The 24,942-nt window shown below is 40.3% G+C and overlaps 1 protein-coding gene across 8 annotated transcripts in view; it reads left to right on the top strand.

The window, feature by feature from the left end:
* Positions 1 to 24,942, top strand: part of adgrb3 (adhesion G protein-coupled receptor B3) — a 132,370-nt gene that overhangs the window by 60,296 nt on the left and 47,132 nt on the right. For 5 of the 8 annotated variants that reach the window (XM_086044588.1, XM_086044585.1, XM_086044587.1 and 2 more), the window contains 8 exons: positions 2,850 to 3,014; positions 4,308 to 4,472; positions 6,018 to 6,182; positions 6,826 to 6,927; positions 12,393 to 12,500; positions 13,808 to 14,004; positions 19,112 to 19,180; positions 22,317 to 22,425. In XM_086044588.1, the coding sequence (XP_085900714.1) occupies positions 2,850 to 3,014; positions 4,308 to 4,472; positions 6,018 to 6,182; positions 6,826 to 6,927; positions 12,393 to 12,500; positions 13,808 to 14,004; positions 19,112 to 19,180; positions 22,317 to 22,425 (1,080 nt within the window). The remainder of the gene's footprint in view (positions 1 to 2,849; positions 3,015 to 4,307; positions 4,473 to 6,017; positions 6,183 to 6,825; positions 6,928 to 12,392; positions 12,501 to 13,807; positions 14,005 to 19,111; positions 19,181 to 22,316; positions 22,426 to 24,942) is intronic. The other 3 variants (XM_086044583.1, XM_086044581.1, XM_086044582.1) reach the window with 2 other exon arrangements.

Below are 24,942 nucleotides of genomic sequence, written 5' to 3'. Positions count from 1 at the left end.
GTTATTGAAGGCAGCCTTTTGTTTTAAGGAATGTCAGTAAATGTTTGACGTTTGGAGCAAAAAAAGCCATATGTGTATCACTATTTTGTGCTTTTGAATCACATCTAAGTGAATGGGGTCTGTTGTCTTGCCATTTGTAGACAGTTGTGTTTTTTTTTTTTTTTTTTTGCTTTTGCACTTTCCACCAAAAGCGGCACACAACGTATGTGCAACTGGGAGAAAAACAATGCCGCTGCTGAATCAAATCTGATTTTGCAAGGAACACATCTGAAAAGAGTTCAGACATCAGATACACTTTAGACTATCTGATAATGTTTTAAATGTGATAAAGGTAATGTTTTTCTAGTCAAATGACAGGATTAGTTCAAGGTGTTGGAAGACATTTATAAATGTATGTCGAAGTGTCAAAGCTTGAAAATGTCCTTTTGATAAATTAGAGTTGGCGAGCCAGTCTCTCTATGGCTGGGCCTTGAAACAACTCTGCAGCTTAGTATTAAAACAGCAAAGTCAAAGTTAAAATATAATCACAAAATCACAAATGAATTGTTTGTTGGATGAATAAATACCCTTGCCTGGAAGCATATTTGCCATGATTTATAAATGCGTATATTATCGACATTGTGTTCATTGGTACTTCTGATCAAATTTAGTTAGGCGCATTAAAGCAGTGGCCAGAGACAGCGGCCTGAGACTAATGTGACATGCCTTTGCGGGGACAATAAAGTCAGATCCTACGATCCAAATACCCCACCACTGATCCTGAAATGTGCAATTGTAGCCATTTATTTTCCATCTACTGTACAAAGCAGTTTTTTGTAGGAAAAACACCAAGGTTGGGGCAGTCTACTTTTTACCCAGAAATCTGCTCCCTGGTCAACTTTAGATTTTTTTTGGAACAATGTTCCTAAGTGAAGTGTTTAAAACAAACACAGTACTTATTTTGGAAACACAAAACACAAAAAAGCTAACAACTTGCCTAGAGTCAACCCTTTATGGTTCTGTGGGGTACATGTTGGTCTGCATGACAGCGATTTTACTGGTGTATATTTTGCAAATCTGGTCCAATTCCAAATTGGGAGACCTCAAAGACATTCATCTTTACTTACTCTCTTTTATCCGATAGTGCTATACTATGCATGTCGCTGATCTTAAAGTGATATTGTTGAATTATTGTGAGTTAGAATTGTTTTAATTATTCTAAATAATTAATTAGGTTCATGAGAAACAATCAGGGAAGTTTTTCGAAAATAACAATTTCTTGTTTCACTTCACTTTCACTTTATTTGTCAAAGAGGGTGTCATAGACAATGTTCATGAATGAACATTTCGATGATAACATGTAAATACACCCAATTATAGCCAAAAGGCTCATTGGTAGTCCCCCTGCCAGACGGAACATGGCAACGTGACCTCGCACCTGGTACCAATAAAACAACAGGTTACCTGAAAAACATGATACAGATACAATCATTAAAAACAGAAGCATTACACATGATTAATGACCCTACTACGGGGATTAATGTTGACAAATTGGGTTGCCATTTCTTTAGATTATTTTTAAATGAGCTGTAAAAGATGGACTCTTATATTTTGTGGGATTGCATTCCTCTCATTACCTGCACTGACTGACCAAATGGAGTCATTTTGAACCAAATTCCACACTTTCATCTAGCAGCCCCTCTAGTAAACCTTGTTGCAGGTGATCTAAATGATCTAAATGAAAATCAAAGTTGTATAAGGCACCAGAAGTTGAGGTTTACTATTGCTACTATCCAGTGCCAAGGCAAGACGTAAATTGTCTAACCTATTGTCCGTCTGCTGCTCTGATTTACATATTTTGCTCTCCAATGTAAAACTTTGAGCCAATCGCAAACACCGTCTTTAGTTTGAGGAGGAAGTTGCCATCTGTCAGCTGTAGATGAAAAATTAAATTTCACTAGAAACAACATCTTTTGCCAGATATTGTGTAAAATTAGGAAATGAGAACAACACACGTTTGTCCTTTCAAACTCAACAAATAAGGAGGCACCTAATGAAAAGAAAAATGAGAAGAAAGTGTGTATTCACTTATTAACATCTAGCAGCTTTAATGTATTGGTCTTAGTTTGGCTTTAACATATTGAGGAACAATTGTTGCAGTAGTGCATCTTGGGGATCCAAAAATAAAATTGCACCATCTGGGACTTACACTGATCTTAAAGACGAAATAATTGCCTGCCTTGGGAACATTTCTTGCTTCGTTTGCACGCCTGATGTCGAAACCCCCCTTTAATACTGATTGCATGAAATCTGATATGTATTACTGATCATTTATAGAGTATGACCGCTTTTTCAAAAGTGAAGAACCAGTCCGTGGGCTGTCGGCTGCATAATAATTATGAATGTGTTGTTGCAGTGACAGATTTGCGGGGACCGTTAGCCCACATTAACCTCTAGGTCCGCGTTGCAGCAATTTTATTTACAGTCAACCAAGAAGAATCAGCAAGCTCCAAAATTGAGCAGTCCGGCCACACGCCAACTACATCTTTGCTTAGAAAGTCTCTTAAAACAAACCAGAAACAGTGATCTTTCTCTTCTGCGTGACACTTTGTTAATTAGTGTTCTCCCTGAAAAGTTTAATAATGATTGCCAAATATACATAATAGACTGACGCTTGCGCCTGAGGATTTGTGAATTAAACCCCGCACTGTCCATGTGCTCAGTGTGTCATCCACTATCTTAATAATAGATAATTACTTTTGATTGATTTTATTTCCTTTTATGGCTCAGCGCAGTTTATGATTGTCCATTTATTTAATGGCACAGCGAGGGGATATTGATCAGGCCTGACACCTTCTCTGTGCCCGCAGTGCACGGTGTGTGGGAGGAGTGGTCGCCGTGGAGTCTGTGCTCATTCACGTGTGGCCGAGGTCACCGCACTAGGACTAGGATGTGTGCGCCCCCACAGCACGGAGGCCGGGCCTGCGACGGACCTGAGACACAGACTAAGCTTTGCAACATAGCCCTTTGTCCAGGTATCATCTATCTGCTAGATAAGCCAACAAAAATTAGAAAATGACACTCTTGATCGTCATCCCTGAAGATACGGATCAAATTAAGATTCCCCTAAACTTTTTCAGTTCAGATCCAAATTCAAAATGTGATTCAACCCTGGGAATAACAACACTTGGCGCTGTCGAATGTCACACTAATGTTATCTGTTCTATTTTAAGGCCAAGCGTTTCATAAAAAGGATTCGACAGATTTAGCAGCACAAATCTATAATTTCATAGTCTTCATTGTACAAGGACAATGTGTCGATGTAATCAAGGTCTTCCGGATGAATGGATGTTGCCCATCCCACAATGTGTGAGAATTGCATTGCTATTTGACACTGCAATACCCACACGTCATAATTTAATGGCTAATTGAACCACATGATTTTGACCTACATGTATCACCAAATTTACTCTACTGTCAATCATCTGTTAAAAACGTAACACAATTATTTCTTTCTTTGCCACACACTTTTCATAGTACATGCAGGGCAAATCAAACAATGTCATTATTAATTGCAATTAATGATTGTCTTGTCGAAATTGTTTAAGTGGTTTCACAGCAACTATTGTCTATCATTGCTATAAGATGGGCATATACAATACATCAGTGCACAAATGTATGACAATAATACAACGTGGCATGCTTGATAAACAATAAAACAGCTTAGAGGGTTTTTCGCTGTGAATCGGCAACCAATTAAAATATGTAAGCGATTAAAACTGGACTTCTTTTGGATGGAATAGGCTGACTAAAATCATCACTGCAATTACAATTAGCAAATAGTGAAACATGCTAAAAATAGAAGCGGTTGAGCTTTTATGCATATAATCATGCTGCAATTCATCATGAGAACAGAGCTGAATCGATGCAGGGTTTGTGCTGCATTTAAACTTGCAATGTTGTACTTTACAAACCCTGTAAAGTGTCAATAATATCATGCCGCCGGCAAAGTCATATTAGCGTTAATGATTATTTTTCCCTCCGCACTAAATGTTGCCTTTGCCCTGTTAAGAGTTGGCCTTGTCCTCTGCGTAGCCAGGATTAAATAGCCTGGAAGACCTTGACAGTCATCACAATCAAAGTAAAGCTTCACAAGTTCTTTGAGTCCTTCACAAGAACCCAAGTTGCTGATCATATTTCTATTCCACTGGATTTGATTCTAAATCTCCTTCCATTTCTGTGTGCCCTTTTTATTTATTTATTTATTTATTTTTTTTTCTTTCCATCACTTGCGACACGCGTGTTGTGTGTTGTGGCTGGTGCCTCAGTGGATGGACAGTGGCAAGAGTGGAGCTCTTGGAGCGATTGCTCAGTGACCTGTGCCAACGGTACTCAGCAGAGGACCAGGCAGTGCTCGGCGGCCGCACATGGGGGATCGGAGTGCCGCGGTCACTGGGCAGAAAGCAGAGAGTGCCATAATCCTGACTGCACAGGTAAAAAACATAAGTAAATAAAAGCTAGAGCATCTTAATTCCATAAATGTGAAGGGATAAACAGAATCCCAGATTGCATTAAGATTATTGCAATCATTTTTATTAGTATGGCCCTTAGATTATTTTAGCTGCGGTTTCTATTGCACTGCCCCAGAGCTTCATAGTGAAAGAATCAAGAAAATAGCAATAATGTTCAAGACCATGCTCTATCAATTGGATTTATAAAATCCAGTTAGAAATGCTGTATGCCTTTCACAGAATTCTGGGTTAGGCGTCCACCCTGTCTGTCAATGCCATTGATGCATTAGAGGCTCAGAGATGTCAGCTTAGTGGCCTCCATCAAGCCTTGTCTCATCACACCAAGGCCTTCACATAATCTCCTGATGCAATTTTTGCTGCTACAGCCTGAAAGAGCGCAGATTTCTTTCCATTGTTATCCTTCTTTCATTCTGAAAGTCTGTCGAAATGTTTCACAACTACACAATCACACCGAAGCACTAAAAGAAACAATAAAGGCTTTTGAGGGTGTTTGTGTTTATTTTTCTCCAATTTGTGTGATAATGAACCCGGCAATGTTGTTGTCGGCTTCACACAGTGATGATACATTATGCGATTTTTGTCTTTAATGAGCTCGGCCAATTTAGCAATTCAAATGTATCACAAGGTGAGCGATCAAACGCTTGCGGATTAACACTGACTACGCCATCATACGGCACATCAAATTGATGGTGAAAAATATACACCTTTCCCAAATAGTAATTACAGTTTGAATGGCACCTTCATTCCACTCTAATATGACTACATGTCATCGAGATCCTCTGAAATAAGGGGAAAATTCACCCTGGATGCACACATTTTTATGACTGCATTTCAAAATGTAATTTTTTCTCAAGGGTCAATAAAAAGTTATGTTTGGGTGAGCTGAGTAGTTATTGCACACTGCTAAACCAACAAATAAATGAAGGCGTAAAACTAACCTCCTTGGTAGAGGTAATGAAGGACAGTGCAGAGTCTCCATTAATAATATATTTGCTACAAAACAAATATCTTGTCATATCTCATCTATTAATGAATTCAATTCAGTCCTGGCCAGTATGACTTAGTAGTTTCTGGTTCCGTAATGTGAGTAATAGAGAAGAAGGTTAGTTGGAGGACAATTAAATTGTGCTGCGTGTGTTTCTCACTTCAGAATAGGATATGGGAATTACTACATTGCTGAAGGGTAGCATTGTTTTGTCTAATGCTCAGTTTAATAGTCTTCATTACAAGGGCATAAAACCTGCTGCTGGTTATGGCAACTTTGAAATTATTATGCTTTAACGTTGGCAGCGTGAGGGAAATAATCACCATTTGCAGAGAAGCTTCTGTAGCCATAAAACACACATGCTGCTAAGTGCTCCAAGTTATTTTGTTCAATGTTGGACTATTACCAGCACACTGAATCTGCAAACATGCAAAATGATTGAGTGTAAGATGAGCACACCTTGTAACGAAATGATATTTGTCAAATTCCGATTCGAGCCTAACAAGACGAATGTGTTACAGCTAACGGCCAGTGGAACCCATGGGGCCCGTGGAGCGGCTGCTCAAAGTCCTGTGACGGTGGATGGCAGAGGCGAACTCGAGTGTGTCAGGGGGCAGCGACGACCGGGCATCAATGTGACGGCAACAGAGAAGAAGTCCGGAAGTGCAGTGACCAACGGTGCCCAGGTGAGGCACAATACTTGAAAGTACTCTGCAGTAAGCAGCTCATGCTTCCCCCTTCAGGAACTGTGAGGAGATGATTGGTTTTAGCATAAGGATCCTTTATGTACACGCAATGCTCCATGAGCTGATTGTAACTGTTCAGAAGTCTGCATTTATAGCAGGAAAACAATTACCATGAAATAAGGAAAAAACATTTTCAGCAAATGTCAAGAATCAACTATTCTCATGCTCACCTTGACCCATCATGCCTAATAATACCGATTTCTACCTCAAGCGGTGCTAGTGAGTCACCGTGGCATATAGCCTGCCCCACAATTGAACAAAGAAAAAGGCAGGGCAAATTCTATTTCACTTAGCTAAAAAAAAAACAAAAAAAAACATATTGACCCTTGGTGTACAAAATCCTGTTGGTATCGATTAGTTGTGGCTGTTTGCTAGCTGGTCTTGCCGTTAGTTGACATTGTTCAGTTAGTGGTAAAATACAGATCCATCTGGAAGCTCACACCACTGATTTTGTTTTTGTGAATTAATTTGCTGAACAACTAATGACTATATAGCTGTAATGTGTTCACACAGACTAGCATTGCTCGCCTTCTTACCCTAGTAGATCGTTTTATAGATGCAGTTCAACCACTTTGCATTTCAGCACCGTATGAGATTTGTCCTGAGGACTATGCAGTGTCGATGTTGTGGAGACGAACGCCTTCAGGGGAATTGGCCTTTAATAGATGTCCACCAAATGCTACAGGTAAGGACAAGTAATTAATTTGAAAGTGTTTAATGTGTCTTTGGTTATCCAGGCTTCATTTATCAAGTCCTATTATTTGCATTGGGACAATTATTTTTTCTTGTATTTTTGATTAAGGAAAAATATAGGAAATGTAAAGTGCACATGGTTTAACCACAGGCTTCATGATGCCATTAATGTTGAATTTCTGCTGGTAAGCTGCACTGCAGTATATAAACTCCTCAGCAGGCCTTATTGTTCTACAAGTTTCTTGTCTAATCTTTGTCAAATCTACAAAACCTTTTGACACTAAAACAAAATCTGGTGCCAGAATTCTGCCGCCGAACCCAAAGCAGAATGGCCTTATCCCTTCATCCCAATTCAACACGCAACATAACTCTTGGCAGCACCTGTCAGATTTGCATGGGGGCTGTGACTCATTGCAGAGCCATTGCAGAGCATTGTTATTGAAGAATTCACTGATGTGATTTTTTTTTTTTAGACAGTTGGCACAAGGACCATAAGCAGTCACATTGCTTAATTTTGTGATGGGGAAGACAATGCCATGTTGTTGTGTTTATATACACAATGTAAAATCATACGAAAAAAAAATAGGTTTGAAAAATGAAAAATTCACATTTTATACTAGCATTGATTGTGGTAATATTTCACCTTGCATTTGTTTTTCAAGGACACCAATTGTAAACAGTTTTAGAAATCAGAAAAGATCATTTGGGACAACGTTTGGAAAGTTTAACTTTCAGTCACTGCTTCCACTGATATCGATTTTTTTTCAGGTCATAATTATATCGACCTAATTTTGATTGTTTTAATAAAAATACTGATAAAATCATGAAAATAACACTATTAAAATACATGTATTTAATTGGCAAAACATTTTATATTTGACTTACATAACAAAATGTGTTGTATTTGCATGCACATATGTAATTATGATGATGATGATGATGATGATGATGATGATGATGATGATATGTCATCATGTCAAACCAAAGTGGAAAATCACATTCAACATGTTCAAGTATTCATGTGCTCGTAGCTCTATAACAAAATAATATTGCAAATGAAATTTGACGAAGAATTGCACTCACTGAGTGCTCTTGTTCCACTTAAATCCAAGTGCTACGGATGAATATTATGTAGTTTCAAATATACATTCACCTCAAGCATATTTTATCTTGAAAACTCGACTTCAGTAGCGTCAGCACATTGAATATTTATTCATCTCAAGCATATTTGCTCTTGTCAGTTAATGTCAGCAAGTTGTAAACATTTGTACTATGTTGTTTGTGTCAAGATATTCTGTCATTTGCAAGGAATCGGTCCATCTTTGTGTGTGACAGTACAGAAGGACATTAGGTCAATACACAGGAGTTTTGTGAGAATAATAACACTAGGGGGCCAAATCGGTTGACCTTAAATGCTTGCATAGTGGAGGGACTGATGCAATGATAAAAGGGTAAAATAAAGAGAGCCGACATATTTCTTCCTGAAACTACACTGGCACTTAGCACTGGAAAAAGACTATAATGGGGGATGGTTCAGGTCGGGTCAAGTTTGTTTGTAAAGGAATTAATCACAGCAAAAGTCTCAGCAGGGTCTGTAAGGGCTGCGTTATGAAACACAGAATGGACTAGAACCTCTAAACCTTTTGTTTCGTATTCAAATTGAGGTCAAACTCACAGAACCTGATGTGAAAAGAACCCATGATTAGGCCTCTTTCTTCCCTCCAGGATATTCTGACTGCTGGGAGCAATTTAACAAGGATGAAATATTGATCAGCACAAGCAACGCAACTCAATATGAGACATGAATATAGCCAGACAGCTTTGGTGACGTGTCCAAATGTGTTCGGGGCATAGGCACTTACACTGCCGTTGTCACTGTCATCATCAAGGTCATCATAGGAACAGCGCCCATGCAGCACTGGGGCATAAGCGTCGGCTCACCCATCACTGGTGACAACTGCCACCAGAGGCGAAAAGAAGGGGTCGGGTTGTGGAGGGGGTGGGGGTGGGGGGGGATTTAGTTTCGACCAATGATAGTGGTGAAATGTGGAAAGACAGGTGGACCCAAGCGCGCGAGCTCAGCTGCAGCCATGCAGAATGTGAATTAGATTTTGACAAGGCAGAAAGAACTACACGAGCTAAATCTCAGCCGGAATAGACACACAGTCAAGACGACAGAAACATAGCCCCCGAATAATTAAAGTAGACCTCATCAGACGACAACAACTGCAGCTGACCGGAACAGAAGATATTTTGGGGGGTGGATTTTCTAAACTAGAAAAGTACCCCGTACAATGCAGACCTTTGCCGAGGCTGAACCATTAACTAAATTGTAAGACAAAACACTGTGGAGCACTGTTGTGTTTGTGTTTGTTTGTCTACCCACGTTGTGAGTTTCTACACTCAGCAGCAGTCTGATAACAACAAGGCTGTTCTGTGGAAGCCAACAAAGGGGCTCTATTGTGAAGGCACACAGAAACACAAAATTAAGGGACTTGTCTGCCTGTACCCATCCATTTGGCTGACGGCACAACTGAAAACAAATTCCTCTATCTGCAATTTTATTCCAAGGTGCATCAATTAAATGACTTCTTGAATGGCAACCCTCTCTGATTGACATGTGTTTGTGCCACACCCAACAACAGCTGGATCTGGTGGAATTGTGCCCCATTTGTCCCCAATGCAAGTGGAATGTAACTGTCTAAGAAGATGAATTTAAATTCCTCAATCTGCACCTGCATCTGGATCTACACCAAAATGCAATGCTCATTTGTGCTTGATGCATCCTCTCTTAAAGTAATGACAAAAAAAAACAAAACTTAAAACAACAAAAACATACTTTGCTTTGTGCATGGTGGAAAATAATAAGATTGACCTGTCCACATTTGAGTGCCTTAAAAGAAGCTTGCATTTGATTTGTCACTAAGTTAGTTAGCAAGATTATTTAAAACTACTTGACCGAGTTCCGCCGCATTATGTAGAGGAGTAGCACAAGATCAAAGTGTCCCAGGATTCAATAAAGGTTAAAAAAATCATTTGAACTTTACCCTTTATAGTTACAGTCCACTTGCATTGGGGAAGTGTACAATCCAATCCAGCAGTATCGTCTGACCTCTCAGGCGTAGTCATTCAAATGCCACAGGCTGTCTTGTTCAGCATTGTTTAGCATTGGTGGACCTGTGAATCTTGATGCAGTTGGGAGGTTTTTTTTCCCCTTAGATAATGACACCCTGAGATGTGAGCACACTTTGTCTCCAAGAGATTGAACGGCACTTTTGGCAGCGGGGTTTCAGAGATGATTAGCTGATCAATGAATGGCATCTTTCAAGAGGGATGGGGAAGTCTTCTTTTGGCAGCTGATTTGGTCATTTGCCACTGACTGTGATGCCTCCAGAGCGCCTTGACATTTGATATAAATCTTTTTAGAAAAGGTTCCAATCAGTGTACCAAGAATGCTCGGAAGGCTCCCTCCCACCCTTGACATTGACAGACACCCAAGGACTGATAAAAAACAGTTGGAGATACAGAAGGGGAATTTGGGGCAGGGGTTTGTAAAATAAGGGGGGGGCACTAAATTTGGCCCTACATCTGTTTTTTTTTTATTGTTTGTTTTTTACAACATTGCAAGAGGGCTGGGCCCTATCAAAGCTGATTATCAGAACTGCTACACTACAAATAGTTCCCCTCAAATTTTATCAACTGAGCGTTTTAGAATTACATTGGTGACAGTGCACGTGCATACAGTGGGCTCATTTGCATAATGTGATTTATTTTATGTGACATGCTAATAATTTATTTTGTCATGGATACTTTTAGATGATTGTGCTCCAAAGCAAAGGTCAAAAGGCTTTCCATTTGTATCAGTTTCTTCCCCTGCATGTTGCTTCAATTATCAATTAATTCTGATGTCACTCATCTAAAGGAGAGATCAATTACTGCAACATAACTTCAAGCTATTAAACTCTTCACAGGTTAATGCACCAAAAAGCTCTCATGTATTTCCAGCTTTAAAAAAAAATAAATTGAGTTATGTAACACAAGGCTGTGTTGTATTAATTTCACCAGCTCGGCATCATTGCAATATATATATGAGTAGTTTTAAACTGTGACCACGGATGACCCTCACTTAGTATATTAGAAGTAATATATGACTTTTTGGTGGTGTCATTATATGCTTTTGGCTCCTTGACCGCTTTTCCCCTAAAGATGAATGTTTTTTGTTTGCAATAGAAGGAATTGAGGCATTTCACTTCAATGAAGGTTTGCCTTTGGCAATACTTATCTCCCCATTCTGAATTTGCATTACCATGCGATGCTAGCCCAATGCTAAAGTAACCGGTGAAATAAATTTTCCATAAGAACTTGAATCATTAAAAAAAAAAAAAAACATTAGGTACAATTGCATATCTGAGCAAAGATTTTATTATTATTTATTTTTTTGGATAGAGCTATTTGATCTCATTAGAATGTGCGCGTGTAACATAAGGCAGTTTGTGTACTTTGTGGGTTGGGGCACGGTTGTTCTGTGATGCTGTCATGTGGTCGTCATTGTGGTTGGAGTTAGTGTGCAGAACTGATCCCGAGTCTTCACTCACTCTCACTGTGGCAGCCGAAGTATGTGAGACGAGAAGATAGTAGCTGAGCCGAGAAGGTGGGCGTATCGGAGGGGCGGCTTTGAGGCCTTTCTGTGTGCGTGTGTGTGTATGTGTGTGTGGGTGTGGGTGTGTGTGCGTGCGTGTGCGTGTGTGTTGGCATGAGGAAAAGCGAAAACGAGAACAAGCAATAGCAAAGGTTTAAGCGAGGTAGGGACGCCAGGGGAAATGTTTTTTCTACTGTGGGAGTTTTCCTCGGGATGTCGAGCGGCCGGGTGATCTGTGAAGTGCACTCCAGCTGGTCGACAGCTGGGAAAGGTGTGATGTCGGACCGTCTATGTCGGATGCGCACGGCCATGTGGGTGGATATTGGGTGGTTCTGCTATTTCTGGATCGCTGTTCCATTGCCTGACAGCGACCAGAGCAGCAGTGCGGCATGCTTGAATAAACCGATCTTGAGTTTGCATGTTGCGCTAATAACACAAGACGTGATGCATATATCACAAGACACGGGACTCCAGTTTGACTGCTAATACATTAAAGAAGCACTCTCAAATGCACTGCATAATTGAATATGCGGCATCAAATTTTGATAGTGAGTGATGAGCTGCAGAACTGGACAAAAGGGGATTGTTAAATATCTCATGAAAAGAAAAGGAGTAATATGTCTGTCCTCTTCTCTTCTTTTTCCTTCATTTCCTGTTTCCAACTCCCCGACATCGCTGCATCCTTCTGTCATTCAACTCTCCTTTGGTCTTAATCCCACCCCTAAACTCTCTGCGCCCGCATCCTCATCCCCCCTTCTTATCTCCCCCTCCCCGCCGCTTCCTCCTCTCCAAATCTGTCGCCTTCCCCCGTCTCACAGGCACGACCAGTCGACGCTGCTCTTTGGATCACCGTGGTATGGCCTTCTGGGAGCAGCCGAGCTATGCGCGATGCATAACAAATGAATTCAGATACTTGCAGCAATCAGTAGGTGCAAAGTCAGCTCCCCCCACATCCTCTGTTCCCAATGCATCAAAATGGAACCCCCCGCCCCCCAGCACTTCCTCCCCACCACTCATCCGTTCTCATTGCACTGTAGCCAACCATCACTCATTCAATAGAGTGGGAAAGGGAACATTTTGCCATATATCTTTCAGTAATAAATTGTCCTCATTTTCTCACACGTCCCTTGTGTTTTGTTGTTGTATTGGACTTAAATCAACCAGATGTAAATGGCTGAACCACAATTACGTTGGACCCAAGAGCAAATTGTCTCTAAAACAGTGTCAAGTCATCCAAACATGGTGGACATGTTGCGCTGCAATGCTGTGTTTTGCTACAGGAACATTAGATTGTGCCATCGTTTCAAAGGAGTTATGGCGTAGTCTTTTCAATTCCATTGATTAAAAAATAACTTTTACAAGTCGGTCAAAAATATGCCCACTTTTAAATTACGATGTCTCGACTTTTATGTGAAATCGTATTATTTTTGGGGTAAAAACATTCTCCACTACATCACATTTTGATGGAACAAAATTAGACCCAAACAAATGTAAGCTATTATGCCTCCTTTATAAGTTTTTTTTTCCTAAATTAATCGAGTTTTAATTCAAAATCAAGTTACCAAATACTCACTGAAGCACTAAATAGTCTATAAACTAATGTGCATTAAAGTTAAACTTGTGCTTGGGATATCAATCAGTCAGTCAAAAACTTTACAAGGGCTATAGCACCAAGCACAATACGAATATTTTTTGTTTTTAATTGGTGGCTAATTGATTTTTACTTGTTCTGTTAAATCTTTAGATTTGTAGTTTTGTTGCTGCTTTTTGTTTTTTTGTTTGTTTCTGAACAATTGGATTAGAATACTGAACCACCTATTTTTCATGCAACATTGGTGGTCGGAAAGCTATCCTGCTATCACTTTCAACGATATTTCTCAATGCAAATTGTCAAATGTAATCTCTCGCATAACATAAATGTTGTATCACATTTTTGCTATACCAGTGAATGCATATTTTATGGATCTTGATCATCATTTTTCATTTGCAATTTCTGCCTAAACGTGTATCTTCTGCTCCAGTTAGCTCCTTTTATTCATATTGGCTCATTTCAGTCATCTGTGAGGCACAATACAATTGAGTCTGACTCAGATATTAAGTGTCACATAAAGGGTCTCTGAGAAAATAAGCTGTCTTTTCATATTTCATGCACTCCATTTCCTCCAATGTGAAGCTGTCTGTTAAAAATGTGAAGGACGCCGATGCCCCAAGTTCTGTCCTCTCCTGTTTTTGGAGGTTCAGGGCCACCTCGCAAAGGGACAGAGGATGCTGGCAGGGGATGGGATGTCCCAAGTGACCAAAAACCTGCTGGACCTCACCCAGAGGAAAAACTTCTACGCTGGGGACCTGCTATCTTCTGTAGAGATCCTCCGTAATGTGACGGAAACCTTCAAGAGGGCCAGCTATGAGCCGTCTTCCGATGACGTGCAGGTAAATTCAAAACCTGTGGACAAAAATATGTGGTACTCTACACCACATTTAGATGTGTTGTTTTATGAACATTATTATGACTATATCTACAATGATTACAGTTCAGCGTAGACCTCCAAATTGTAACTACTGTGATTTTTTTTTCATCCATCCGTTTACTGGCTTGTGGAGGATCAAACAGATGGACAGTTTTGTTGCAATTGTGAGGGATGTACTGTATCATTGATTTCTTCCTTGGACCATACTAAACCCTAGTGGTGGCTATTTGGCTAAATTTCCTTAATTAACAAAAGTAAGGATTAACAATCAGTTAACCTCAGAATGTTCTGAACTCACGTTTTATTGAAGATGAGTAGGATGATACTGCCTTGAGGAGTTTTGCCTTGGTGTGGGTCTTCATTGATGTCAAACAGCATCTCCTACCGGAGATCATGTTCTTTAGAATGGGTAGAATTCCTAAAAATGTACACTGGTCAACATCAAGTTTTAATCAGAGTTGGCTTTACAGCTTTGCAGTTTGTGTCCCTAAAGTTATTTTTGAGGCTGATTTAACAAATGTCTTTAATATTTTTCTTGCACACCGGGTTTTTGAGATATTGTCATTTTTTTCCATTTTTGAGTTCGACCTATAAAAGTCACCATGCATTGTAATGTATAGCTAGCCTATATTGTTTCAGAAAGCAATTCCACCTGTTGCTGAACCTAACCCTGATTTCATAAATATTACTAAATGTTTATCTTCCATGTTATATTATCGTTAGTATCATGAAAGCATGATGTGATAGAGCAAAAACAAAGGCAGATTTGGAATGAGCGTAAAAAATAATAATCTTGACAATTTACTTGCATCTCTGATTAAAAAAATGTAGTACAAATGTGCTGACCAGTGTAATTAAACCGTGTTATATGATGCCCATCCCTGCACTGCTCTTCTACAAATGTCTTTTCTGTGTGATTCCGCAAGTATTTTATTATGGCAAAACGACTGTTGTGAAAAGCTAATTAATACAGAAAAGCTAGTGGTGTTATGTGGGACTTGAAAATAGATAGCGATCTCCCTGCCAACACTGTCATATATTAGAGAAATGTCTGAGACATAGCACAATGGCTGACAAACAAGCCTGTGGCTCTATTGTATTAAGAAGTCTCCTCCACAGCCTAAGCTGCTTCATCTCATCATGTTGGGCTTGACTGCAGTCCTGATCCTCTTTATGTCAATGATGGAGATTATAGCTAAAGCTCCACCTCCATCTTCAATAAGATAATTTATGTCCTCAGAGCCGTGTCACTTTCAAAGACACCCTTGTCGGGCCTCAGGATCTCTGCTCACTCCAGCATACATGCGCGTGTGATTTACACACTGTCTGCGAAATCCGTTCACTGAAACAGAACTCGATGGGCGGCAATGAATTGTTTGTTCGTTGGATTTGAGGTCAAATCCCATCATATTATCAAATTGCTTTGATCGAGGATGGGGAAAATAGTGATCAATTAATTGATAAAAGGCGGAGACTCTCTGTGTCAATGTTCTGAGTTCCTGGTTCTGACTTCCCATTGAGCTCATGTTCTAGTTCAGATCACAAACTAGGAGGGATTGACTCAACTGCAAACACGTGACCGCCTAGCAATAGTACACTCTGTTTTACCTCAATTACATCAAGATGCAATGAATAATGAATTCCATACAAATACCATATTTCTTCATGATAAATTCATCGATTGATCAATTATGCCCATAAAATAGGTCATAGATATTCACCATCCTGAGGGATCAGTGCAAAATATGATGAGAGAAAAATAATAAAACCAGCTCATTGTATGATGCAGTGCAGCTCTACAAACACGAAAATAATCATTTGAGTAAACTAATACGACTCTAATATTGTTCATCAACAATATCATCGTTGTGAAGACATGATTTTTGTTTTCATGATTAGATTCACATTCCCCGTATAAACCAAACAGTGGATAAAAACGTCTACACACCCTTGCTCAAGAGATCAAGGTAGATCATTTCAAAATGTTCCCAGCATTAATGTGACCTATAACCTGTATAACACATTCAAAACTATCTGTTAAGAAAAAAAGTAGAATAACCTGGTTGCATAAATCCACTCTCCCGAAAAACTACTTTGTTGCAGCACTGGTGGCTTTTATTCCAGCACTCAGCCTTTTTGGGGAGGAGTCTATTGGTGTGGCATTTCTTCATGTAGCAATATTTCCCCACTATTCTTTGCAAAAACGCTCCAAATCTGTCAGATTGCGAGGGCATATCCCTGTACACCCCACAGATGTTAGCTAGATGGAACTGTTCATAATTCACTCCTCCCTAGTTCCAGCTGAAGAAAAACAGCTCCAACGCTTTTTGCTGCCACCACCATGCTTCACTATCGGTTTGATTTTCTTTGATGATCAGCAGTGTTGTGTTTGTGCCAAATATCCCTTTTAGAATCATGGCCTGAAAGTTCAACATTGGTTTCATGAGACCATAACACATTTTCTCATGCGTTTAGGAGATTTCAAATGTGTTTGCAAAATTTTAGCTGGGCTTGGATGTTTCCTTTGTAGGATAATGCTTCAGTCGAAGAGCGAATTTGTTGTCACTTGTACTAAAAAGTCAGTACTTGCCAGGAATTTCTGCAGCTCCTTAAATGTTGTTGTCGGCCTGACCAGTTTTCTTCCCCTTTTTTCATCAATTTCTGAGGGATGTGTATTTCTTGGCAATGTCACGGTTGTGCAAAATTTTCTCTTGATGGTGACTGTCTTCACTGTGTTCCCGGGTGTATTTAATGCCTGGAAATTCTTTTTGTTTTTACCCTTCTCGTGGCGGATACTTTTGAACAACGAGTTCCTTCTGATGCTGTGGAAGCTCGGTGCAGACAATGACTTGTGCTGAAAGATGTGATGACAAAATTGTTAGGAGGTGTCTAGCAGAACATTTGAACTTTAGTTGGGGTTAAGCAGAGGCATTTAATTGGTGGCAGGAGTGTGCTGACTTGCATTTAACATGAGTGGTTTTGGTTCAGCGGCACGGTGGTCGACTGGTTAGCACGTCCGCCTCACAGTTCAGAGGTCGTGGGTTCGATCCCGGCTCCGGGCTCCCTGTGTGGAGTTTGCATGTTCTCCCCGTGCCTGCGTGGGTTTTCTCCGGGTACTCCGGTTTCCTCCCACATTCCAAAAACATGCATGGTAAGTTGATTGGATACTCTAAATTGCCCCTAGGTGTGATTGTGAGTGCGGATGTTTGTCTCTGTGTGCCCTGCGATTGGCTGGCAACCAATTCAGGGTGTCCCCTGCCTACTGCCCAAAGACAGCTGGGATAGGCTCCAGCACGCCCGCGACCCTTGTGAGGATAAGCGGTATGGATAATGAATGAATGAATGAATGGTTTTGGTTCATTCTGAATACAGCCAGTTATAATAGGTTACGCACACTTGTGCAGACACGTTTCAGTTGTTGTTGTTTTTTACTTCCCATCTAAGATTCTTTTTCAATTGAGTTGCACAGTATTTAGGGTACATAATTTTGGAAAGAAATGTTAATTATTTATCCTGGCGTCATTTTTGTATATCACAAAAATCCTGGTAGGTAGACTCTTGATATCTACTGTGTACATAGCTTTGAAATATATGTCACAACCACATTAAATGTCCCATAAGAAAATTAATAAGGCAAATTTATAATTAAAATATATATACAATTTAAAAGTAGCATATCAAGTTTAAAGTTTTCACAGCCCCTGGAAATATCATTAACCCTGGTTTGGAACCCCTGCATTGCACTGCGATATAGGAATTTTATGTATGTTATTAATGCAATATAGCAAACTTAATGATACTTAATATAAATAATACTATGTATAAAATATAGCAAACTTAATACTATATGGCAAACTCTAGGCCTACATTTGTTTAATTCTTTTTTTAAATCAAGCAAATGAGAGGGTATTTTTTTCACTATTATTAATAGATATATAAATATTTATCATATAAAACATGAAAAGTACTACATTGAAATACTAATTTTTTAAATCTTACTTACAAAATAAGATAAACATATTGTATTGGGCTACAGCCATACTATTGTACTCGTTGGCCATTCTTGTTCGCCTTACTAATTATGTATATTATATATTTTTATGCATCCTCAAATTACACCTTTTTTTCAGAATGATAACACAGGAAGGAAATTCATCTGCCACAGATTGGCTATATGTGATGGTAGCCGTAAAAATAAATAAAAAAATTTAAAAAAGATGTTAGTGCCTTTTAAATGACATGACATTTGCTGGCAATATTTAGTGCATATGAAAAAATGAATTAGTAATATAAATGCCAGTGATGTGCAGAGCTCAGTGGTCACATGCAGTCCCCATGAATGCCGCAAAAATTCCACGGGAATGTGTCGACCATGGACGGGCGACCTTGAGCCCATTCAGCCATTTTTGCACCATAAAAATCTGTGAGATGAGAAAAGCATTGTGTCCGCGGTTATTACCAGAGCTCTTTGGGGTGTGTGGGCCGACAGCAGAGCAGTCAGATAGCCAGCAGCATCCCCGCCCCTACCCTCCCCCCCTCGACGCGTCTCTGCACTAATGCAGTGTTAAAGTGGGCACATTACCACCAGAGGGAGCATAAGCATTCAAGTAGAAAACAAGATAGCCTGTGTCAAGAGATAGAGAGAGAGGGAGAGAGAGGGGGAGAGAGAGAGCGACACTCCCTTAGGCACACTGTGGACCAGACGAAATAACAAGACTAAGGATCAGACCGAGGTCCTATTACGACTGCAGGCATGCACCCCAAGCATTCCCGACTCTCTCCCGCTGAACAAGACAATGCGCACAGCTGCTCAAACATTCCCTTTCATCTGTTTTTTTTTTTCCCCTCATGGTTGCAGCTTGTGCTTATTTCCTCCAGCGCTCAATATTTTTGCTGCAAGCTGCAAGGGCGCGTTCAAGGAGATTGTGTTGTGTTGCCCCTGATATGCCATCACACAGACTTATGACCCCATAGTGATGCATGCTGCTCATTTTGCGCAACTGAGAGCAAAAGGGAGAGAATGCACGTGTGTGATAGAGTTAATCACATTTTCTGTCATACCTCCACAGAATTTCTTTCAAATCATCAGCAATCTTTTGGAGGAGGACAACAAGGAGAAATGGGAGGATGCACAGAAGGTAAGCATGTTGCAGTGAATAATTCAGGTTCGCATGAGTGTTGTGCACTTAAAAACTCACGCAATGTTGTGCCATGTCATCCACAGACTTAAATAAAAGTCAGGTTTGTGCTTAGATAACGCTCTGAATCACAGGGGTCATTTAGCAGGTGTCCTCACAGTGCATGTGGCCTCATTTTTCAAGGTTACTTCCGCAGATCACCACTTGGTGGCAGCAGCACCGCCACTGAGACTTGTCCAGCCGTAAAAACCACTGCGGGCTCCTCTATTCTGCACATTGTTCCACATAGCAGATACAAATCATGGCAATTAGTGTGATTAGACCATTACTTAAGTTGAATTTATAGCACTCTGTTGCACTTCAGGCTTTATATGTTTTATTGATTATAGTGCAGCAGCTAAAAGTCAGTCCCCCACGTGTGTGTGTGTGTGTGTGTGTGTGTGTGTGTGTGTGTGTGTGTCTCTCTCTCTCGCTTGCAAGCTGGAGAAATGTACAGTTTTGGGCAAAATCACTTATTATTCCAAGATGCATATTTCAGGGCTGCAGCACTGCAGTAATGTGCCGTGGCTCAAAACGCAACGCTCTCTTGCAACGCTGTTTATCCGTGATGTAGCTCCTGGCTACATCTTCTGATGCACCCGTGTCAGAGCTTTGAGAGATGGCGTCTTGTGTCTGCGAGCTGAAACCCCCGAAAACACACACGACCTAGACAAAAGATGCCATCTGTGATAGCTGCAAGTCTGGAGAGGGCATCTGCTCTGATGCCGCTGCCAGATCCACCTGAATTCGGTAACACATATACTGACATGAATGAAAATCCAGTTAGATCAGTTTGATGTTGACAGCCGGTCCCAGCTGCCCGTATGGACTGTACTGTATTTAAGTATCTATTCATGGCAACTGTAGTTTGACAAGGCCCATAATTTGCTCGCTTCTCTCACTTAAACTCACTGAAGCAAAATGCATCAGAGAACGAGAGGATCAGATTCGAGGAAATGCAGCAAAAGAGAAGATGCTGCTTCATTTCCGCCAAGCTGACGTCCGCACACTGTTCTGCATTCCAAAGACAATGCCGGGAGTTCACAGTTATCATTTTTTCACACTTGCTGGCTTGTGTTGCCTTAATGACACTCGGTTTGCACAACACCCACACGCTGTGCATTGAGGACAGTTTAAAAAAAAAAAAAAAAAAAAAACCTCTCATAAAGCAGCTCACTGTGAGGTTTTACTGGCTGTAGACTTGGCTGGGAGTAGGGATCACTATATATTCACCTCCTGTCACTGTTACCATGGCGAGGGAAGCAAGAGCTTTGTCTAAAGATACTCCATTGCAGCCATTTCCCTGTGCTGCCTTCACATCTTTACAGTTGCCATGGAGACTAGTGGAATACGTATGACTGCGCTGTGCGTCAAACATGCCGGAAGGGGCGATGCAATGTGCTTTTCTTTTTGCCACGCCCACCCCACCCGTACCCCCGCTACTGATTTGACTCTGCTGTGTTATTTATTAGAGGATCTCAACTTTGGCTGATCCACTTGCGCCGTCTCACACACGCACACAACTCTGCCTTAGGTGCTTGCCCAATATAAACTCAGAGTGAGGTGCTAATTGCTAAATGCCACTTAAAGGCCTTTTTTAATTGCTTGAGAGCCTCATTTTATGCTCACACATTTGTTAAATTAAAGCTGTTTGTTTAAAGTTGATGCTTTGGGAATACTGTCAAGTATCATCATACCCAACATCACTGGGGGAGGTGGGATAGGGATGGGGGTGGGGATGGGGTCCTTTATCAAAGCATACGCTTAGATGTGACATGTCAGTGTATAGATGAGCATCCTGGATAGTGGGTCCATCTCTGCGAGGTCAGTTCTGGGATTGCCATGCCTTTGATTTATTGACCTGGAGGAAATCGCTGATACTGTACTGCGCCCCCACTGTCAACGGCTGAGCTTGTGGTGCTGACCACAAAGGCCACATCAACCATCCACTTTCATTTAGTGACTTAGCTTCCACATTTGATTGTGATTATTATGTGGTGTATAAGTAGGCGGGGGACACCCTGAATTGGTTGCCAGCCAATCGCAGGGCACACAGAGACAAACATCCACACTCACAATCACACCTAGGGGCAATTTAGAGTGTCCATTCAACTTACCATGCATGTTTTTGGAATGTGGGAGGAAACCGGAGTACCCAGAGAAAACCCACGCAGGCACGGGGAGAACATGCAAACTCCACACAGGGAGGCCGGGCCTGGGATCGAACCCACGACCTCTGAGCTGTGAGGCGGACGTGCTAACCAGTCGACCACCGTGCCGCCAGTATTAGAACAGTAGGAGGATAATATGAGAAATTCCTGATTTTTTTTTTCACCATTCATCTCTGTGTCACCAGTTATGTTGGTAACCAATGAACATACATATAACATACATTTCAAATGACCTAACATATTTTGTGCTTGACAGGGGGTAACACAATTATACTGTATACACAGTCAATATATCGATACACTGTTTATACAGTGATTGTAATGTAATAACAATTATAATAATAATGCCAATAAGGCCAATTTTTGCAATAAGTTCCATGTAGTGGTCGTCGAGTGGTTCGAACTTTGCCTCCCATGTAGTTCTGAGGTTGTTCGATGGAATCTACGCTCCTTCATGGAGTGTGTACACGCTTGTGTGGGTTTTACTTAGGCACTGCTGCTTCCTCACACATTTCAAAAACATGTTTCTTAGGTAAAGTGACGAATCTTAGTTGTCCATGGGCACAAATGCGATTGTGAAGGGTTGTTTTGTTTATATGTGTCTTGTGAGTGGCGCATGACCAGTTCAGAGTGTACTCCGCTTCTCGGATAAACGTTAAAGAAAATAAATGGATAAAAACAAAAATGCTATACACATAATTATAATGTTAAAATGCTAGAACTCTTAGAAGGGGGTACAGCCATCTGCTTCAGTAAGCATTAACCGCAGGGTTATTTCTAATCACATTTTTATTTGAATTTGTTTTGACTTTATTCCCCACATTGTTTCCCCACTGACAGACTCAGTGTGTGTGAACTCAGAGCAGCAGAGTGGAAAATGAGGTGCTTTCTCTTCGATTTATTTAATAATTTGTTGTCTCGTGCAGATCTATCCCGGAGCGGTGGAGCTCATGCAGGTCATAGAGGAATTCATCCACATCGTTGGATTGGGAATGAAGGATTTCCACAATGCTTATTTGATGACTGGGAACTTGGGTAAGAGTGAGCCTCCGAGCTTCTGTTTCTACAGCTATCATTAATTTAGGAGAAATGGTGCGTGAAGCACAATGTGGAGAAAAACTGCTGGGAATCAATAATGTTTAATAAAACAGAGCTAGGGGTCTAAATGTGCTAGATTCTCATGAGAACACACACCCCACGAGTGAATGGTATAGCAACCATTTTTGACAGACACATTTTTACATTTGGACTACATCTAAATGCAAATTATCATCATTATTGTACCGACCAAAGCATACAGCATGACTGTTTGTTTTTTTTTTTTTTTGTGAAGGTGTGCAGAATAACGGTCAGTTTCGTGTAATTGTTTGTGTTGAGATCTCTGCATTGTCCAGATATTGCATCACTTGCATCAATTTTGATGAATTCATGTTATATTTTTAAAACAACTGCACTCTAGTTCAGTGATTCCTGAGTGTGCCATGAGCATCTACTGTGCCAAAGGAAATTATTCATCCATCTATCCATTATCCATACCGCTTATCCTCACAAGGGTCGCGGGCATGCTGGAGCCTATCCCAGCTATCTTTGGGCAGTAGGCGGGGGACACCCTGAATTGGTTGCCAGCCAATCGCAGAGGAAATTATCCAAATTTAATTATTCAATTAATCAGAAATATATCTCATTCTTTGTTCATATGTCTATGCCACATGCAGTGTCCTCCATAATTAGTTTGATTGCGGAAGCAAACTCTCATACTGAAAATTGTAGACACGGTTTACCAGACACAGAATCAAGATCCTCCCATGGCCATCTCAATCTCCAGACCTCAATCCCATTGAAAATGTGTGAGGAGGCTAAAGAGGAGAGAGCAGAGGACAGGCCCTTGCAGTTCGCTGGATAATTTAGAGGGATTGTGCATAGAGGAATTGTTGAAGATCCCCTTTCTGTATTCTCCCTCTTATGAAACATTATAGGAAATTAGGTGCTGTTCTATTGGCAAAAGGGGGTTTTACAAAATATTAACTTCAGGTGTGCTAACAATTGTGGAATATGTGATTTGATGTACCAGTAAAACAATTATTTCTTAAAGAAGGATTCTTTTATTCCCCCTGAATAAATGCACTGCATTTAAAGGTTAGATTTTAATAAAAAAATATTATTCATAAAATGAGTTTATTAGAAGCTAATGAACGCATCTCAACCAGGGGTGCCAATAATAAGGTAAGAATAATGAGAGGTAGCATAATTAAATGCACTTCCACTAGATCAGTGGTACTCAAAGCCACAAATAAATGTTTCAGTGAGTCAAATTTATTGAGGTTGAGGCCACATTTGATAATACTGTAATATTCAAACCAAAATATTCATTTTTCATTCAAAACTCCAATAAAAAAAAACTAAAAATATATATTATTTATATTTTGACATAAATTAAAATAAACAGTTGATTAAAAGAGAACACGACCCCATCATAAATCAAAAACAAATTCGGAGTGGGTAGAAACCAAACAAAGAACCATGAGATTGATGCATTTGCATGGGCTTCACACTTATAAATGTGTGTGTGTTGGGGGATTCTCAAAGAAAAACAAATGCAAATTGATAAGTGAATCCAAACATAGGATTGGAAATGAGTACCCTTGTAAATGCTATCTATCAAGAACACTGCTGAGTCAGCAACATTTACAGTTAAATAGAAAAAACGTCCTGTACTGTGCTCTTATTCTGAAAGGCAAAGTACACCACTAACCTTTCACTGATTAGCACCACCTAAAAAACTAAAGCTAACAAGTCACATAAGTAGACTTGCGTGTCACTCCGCACGTTGACAACCGAACAAAACTTCTAACCCGGTACACACACTCTATTCCAGCAACTGAGTTTACAACTGCAACCACCATGATGTCATTGGCCATGCACAAGCTATCTGAACTACACCACTCAACTAAAAAAAAATCTACAAATGAAGACAAAATGAATAAATGGTTAAAGCAACTAAATTACAGAGATGAGCCTATTTTCCCTAACAATTAAATACTTCATTGTCTTTTCTACAGGCTGTGTGTGTGTGTGTGTGTCGTTTGTATCGAGACAAGTCCAGATCAACACATGCTGATCCCACCAAAACACGTAGTGATGGAAAACATTTTTCAATTCGGGCGCACCTGCCACAAAGCAGCCAAGTGAAGTGTGGTGTCTTGTCTGATCTTGACGAGGGCCCTAACTGTTCAAGGGCCACAAATACAGCACGTGGCCAGCAGGCCCTGCACGCGATGGCAGAAGGTCCTATGTATGCACCCGGTGCCATTCCTACAACAGGATAAGTCGTAGCAAGTATATCTGCTTTGTATTCAATTAAACTGGCTCAGATTTCACACTGAGAAAGTTGAGCAATAGATGAGTAAATTGACACAAGATCATTGTTATTCCAGAATTTATGTTTGGTGGTGATCCATGAGATTTTCATTCTGTTCAATTGGTGCCTTGGTTCAATTAAGGATGCCAAACATTGCTCTAATTGTGCTTTAACTACTGTACTTTAGAACAAAA

Source organism: Filicampus tigris, chromosome 11 (genome assembly GCF_054856515.1).
Source record: "Filicampus tigris isolate MCC_2025a chromosome 11, RoL_Ftig_1.0, whole genome shotgun sequence".
Taxonomy (NCBI): Eukaryota; Metazoa; Chordata; class Actinopteri; order Syngnathiformes; family Syngnathidae; genus Filicampus; species Filicampus tigris.
Note: the sequence above shows the minus strand (reverse complement) of the source record. Positions and strands in the feature narration are given on the sequence as shown.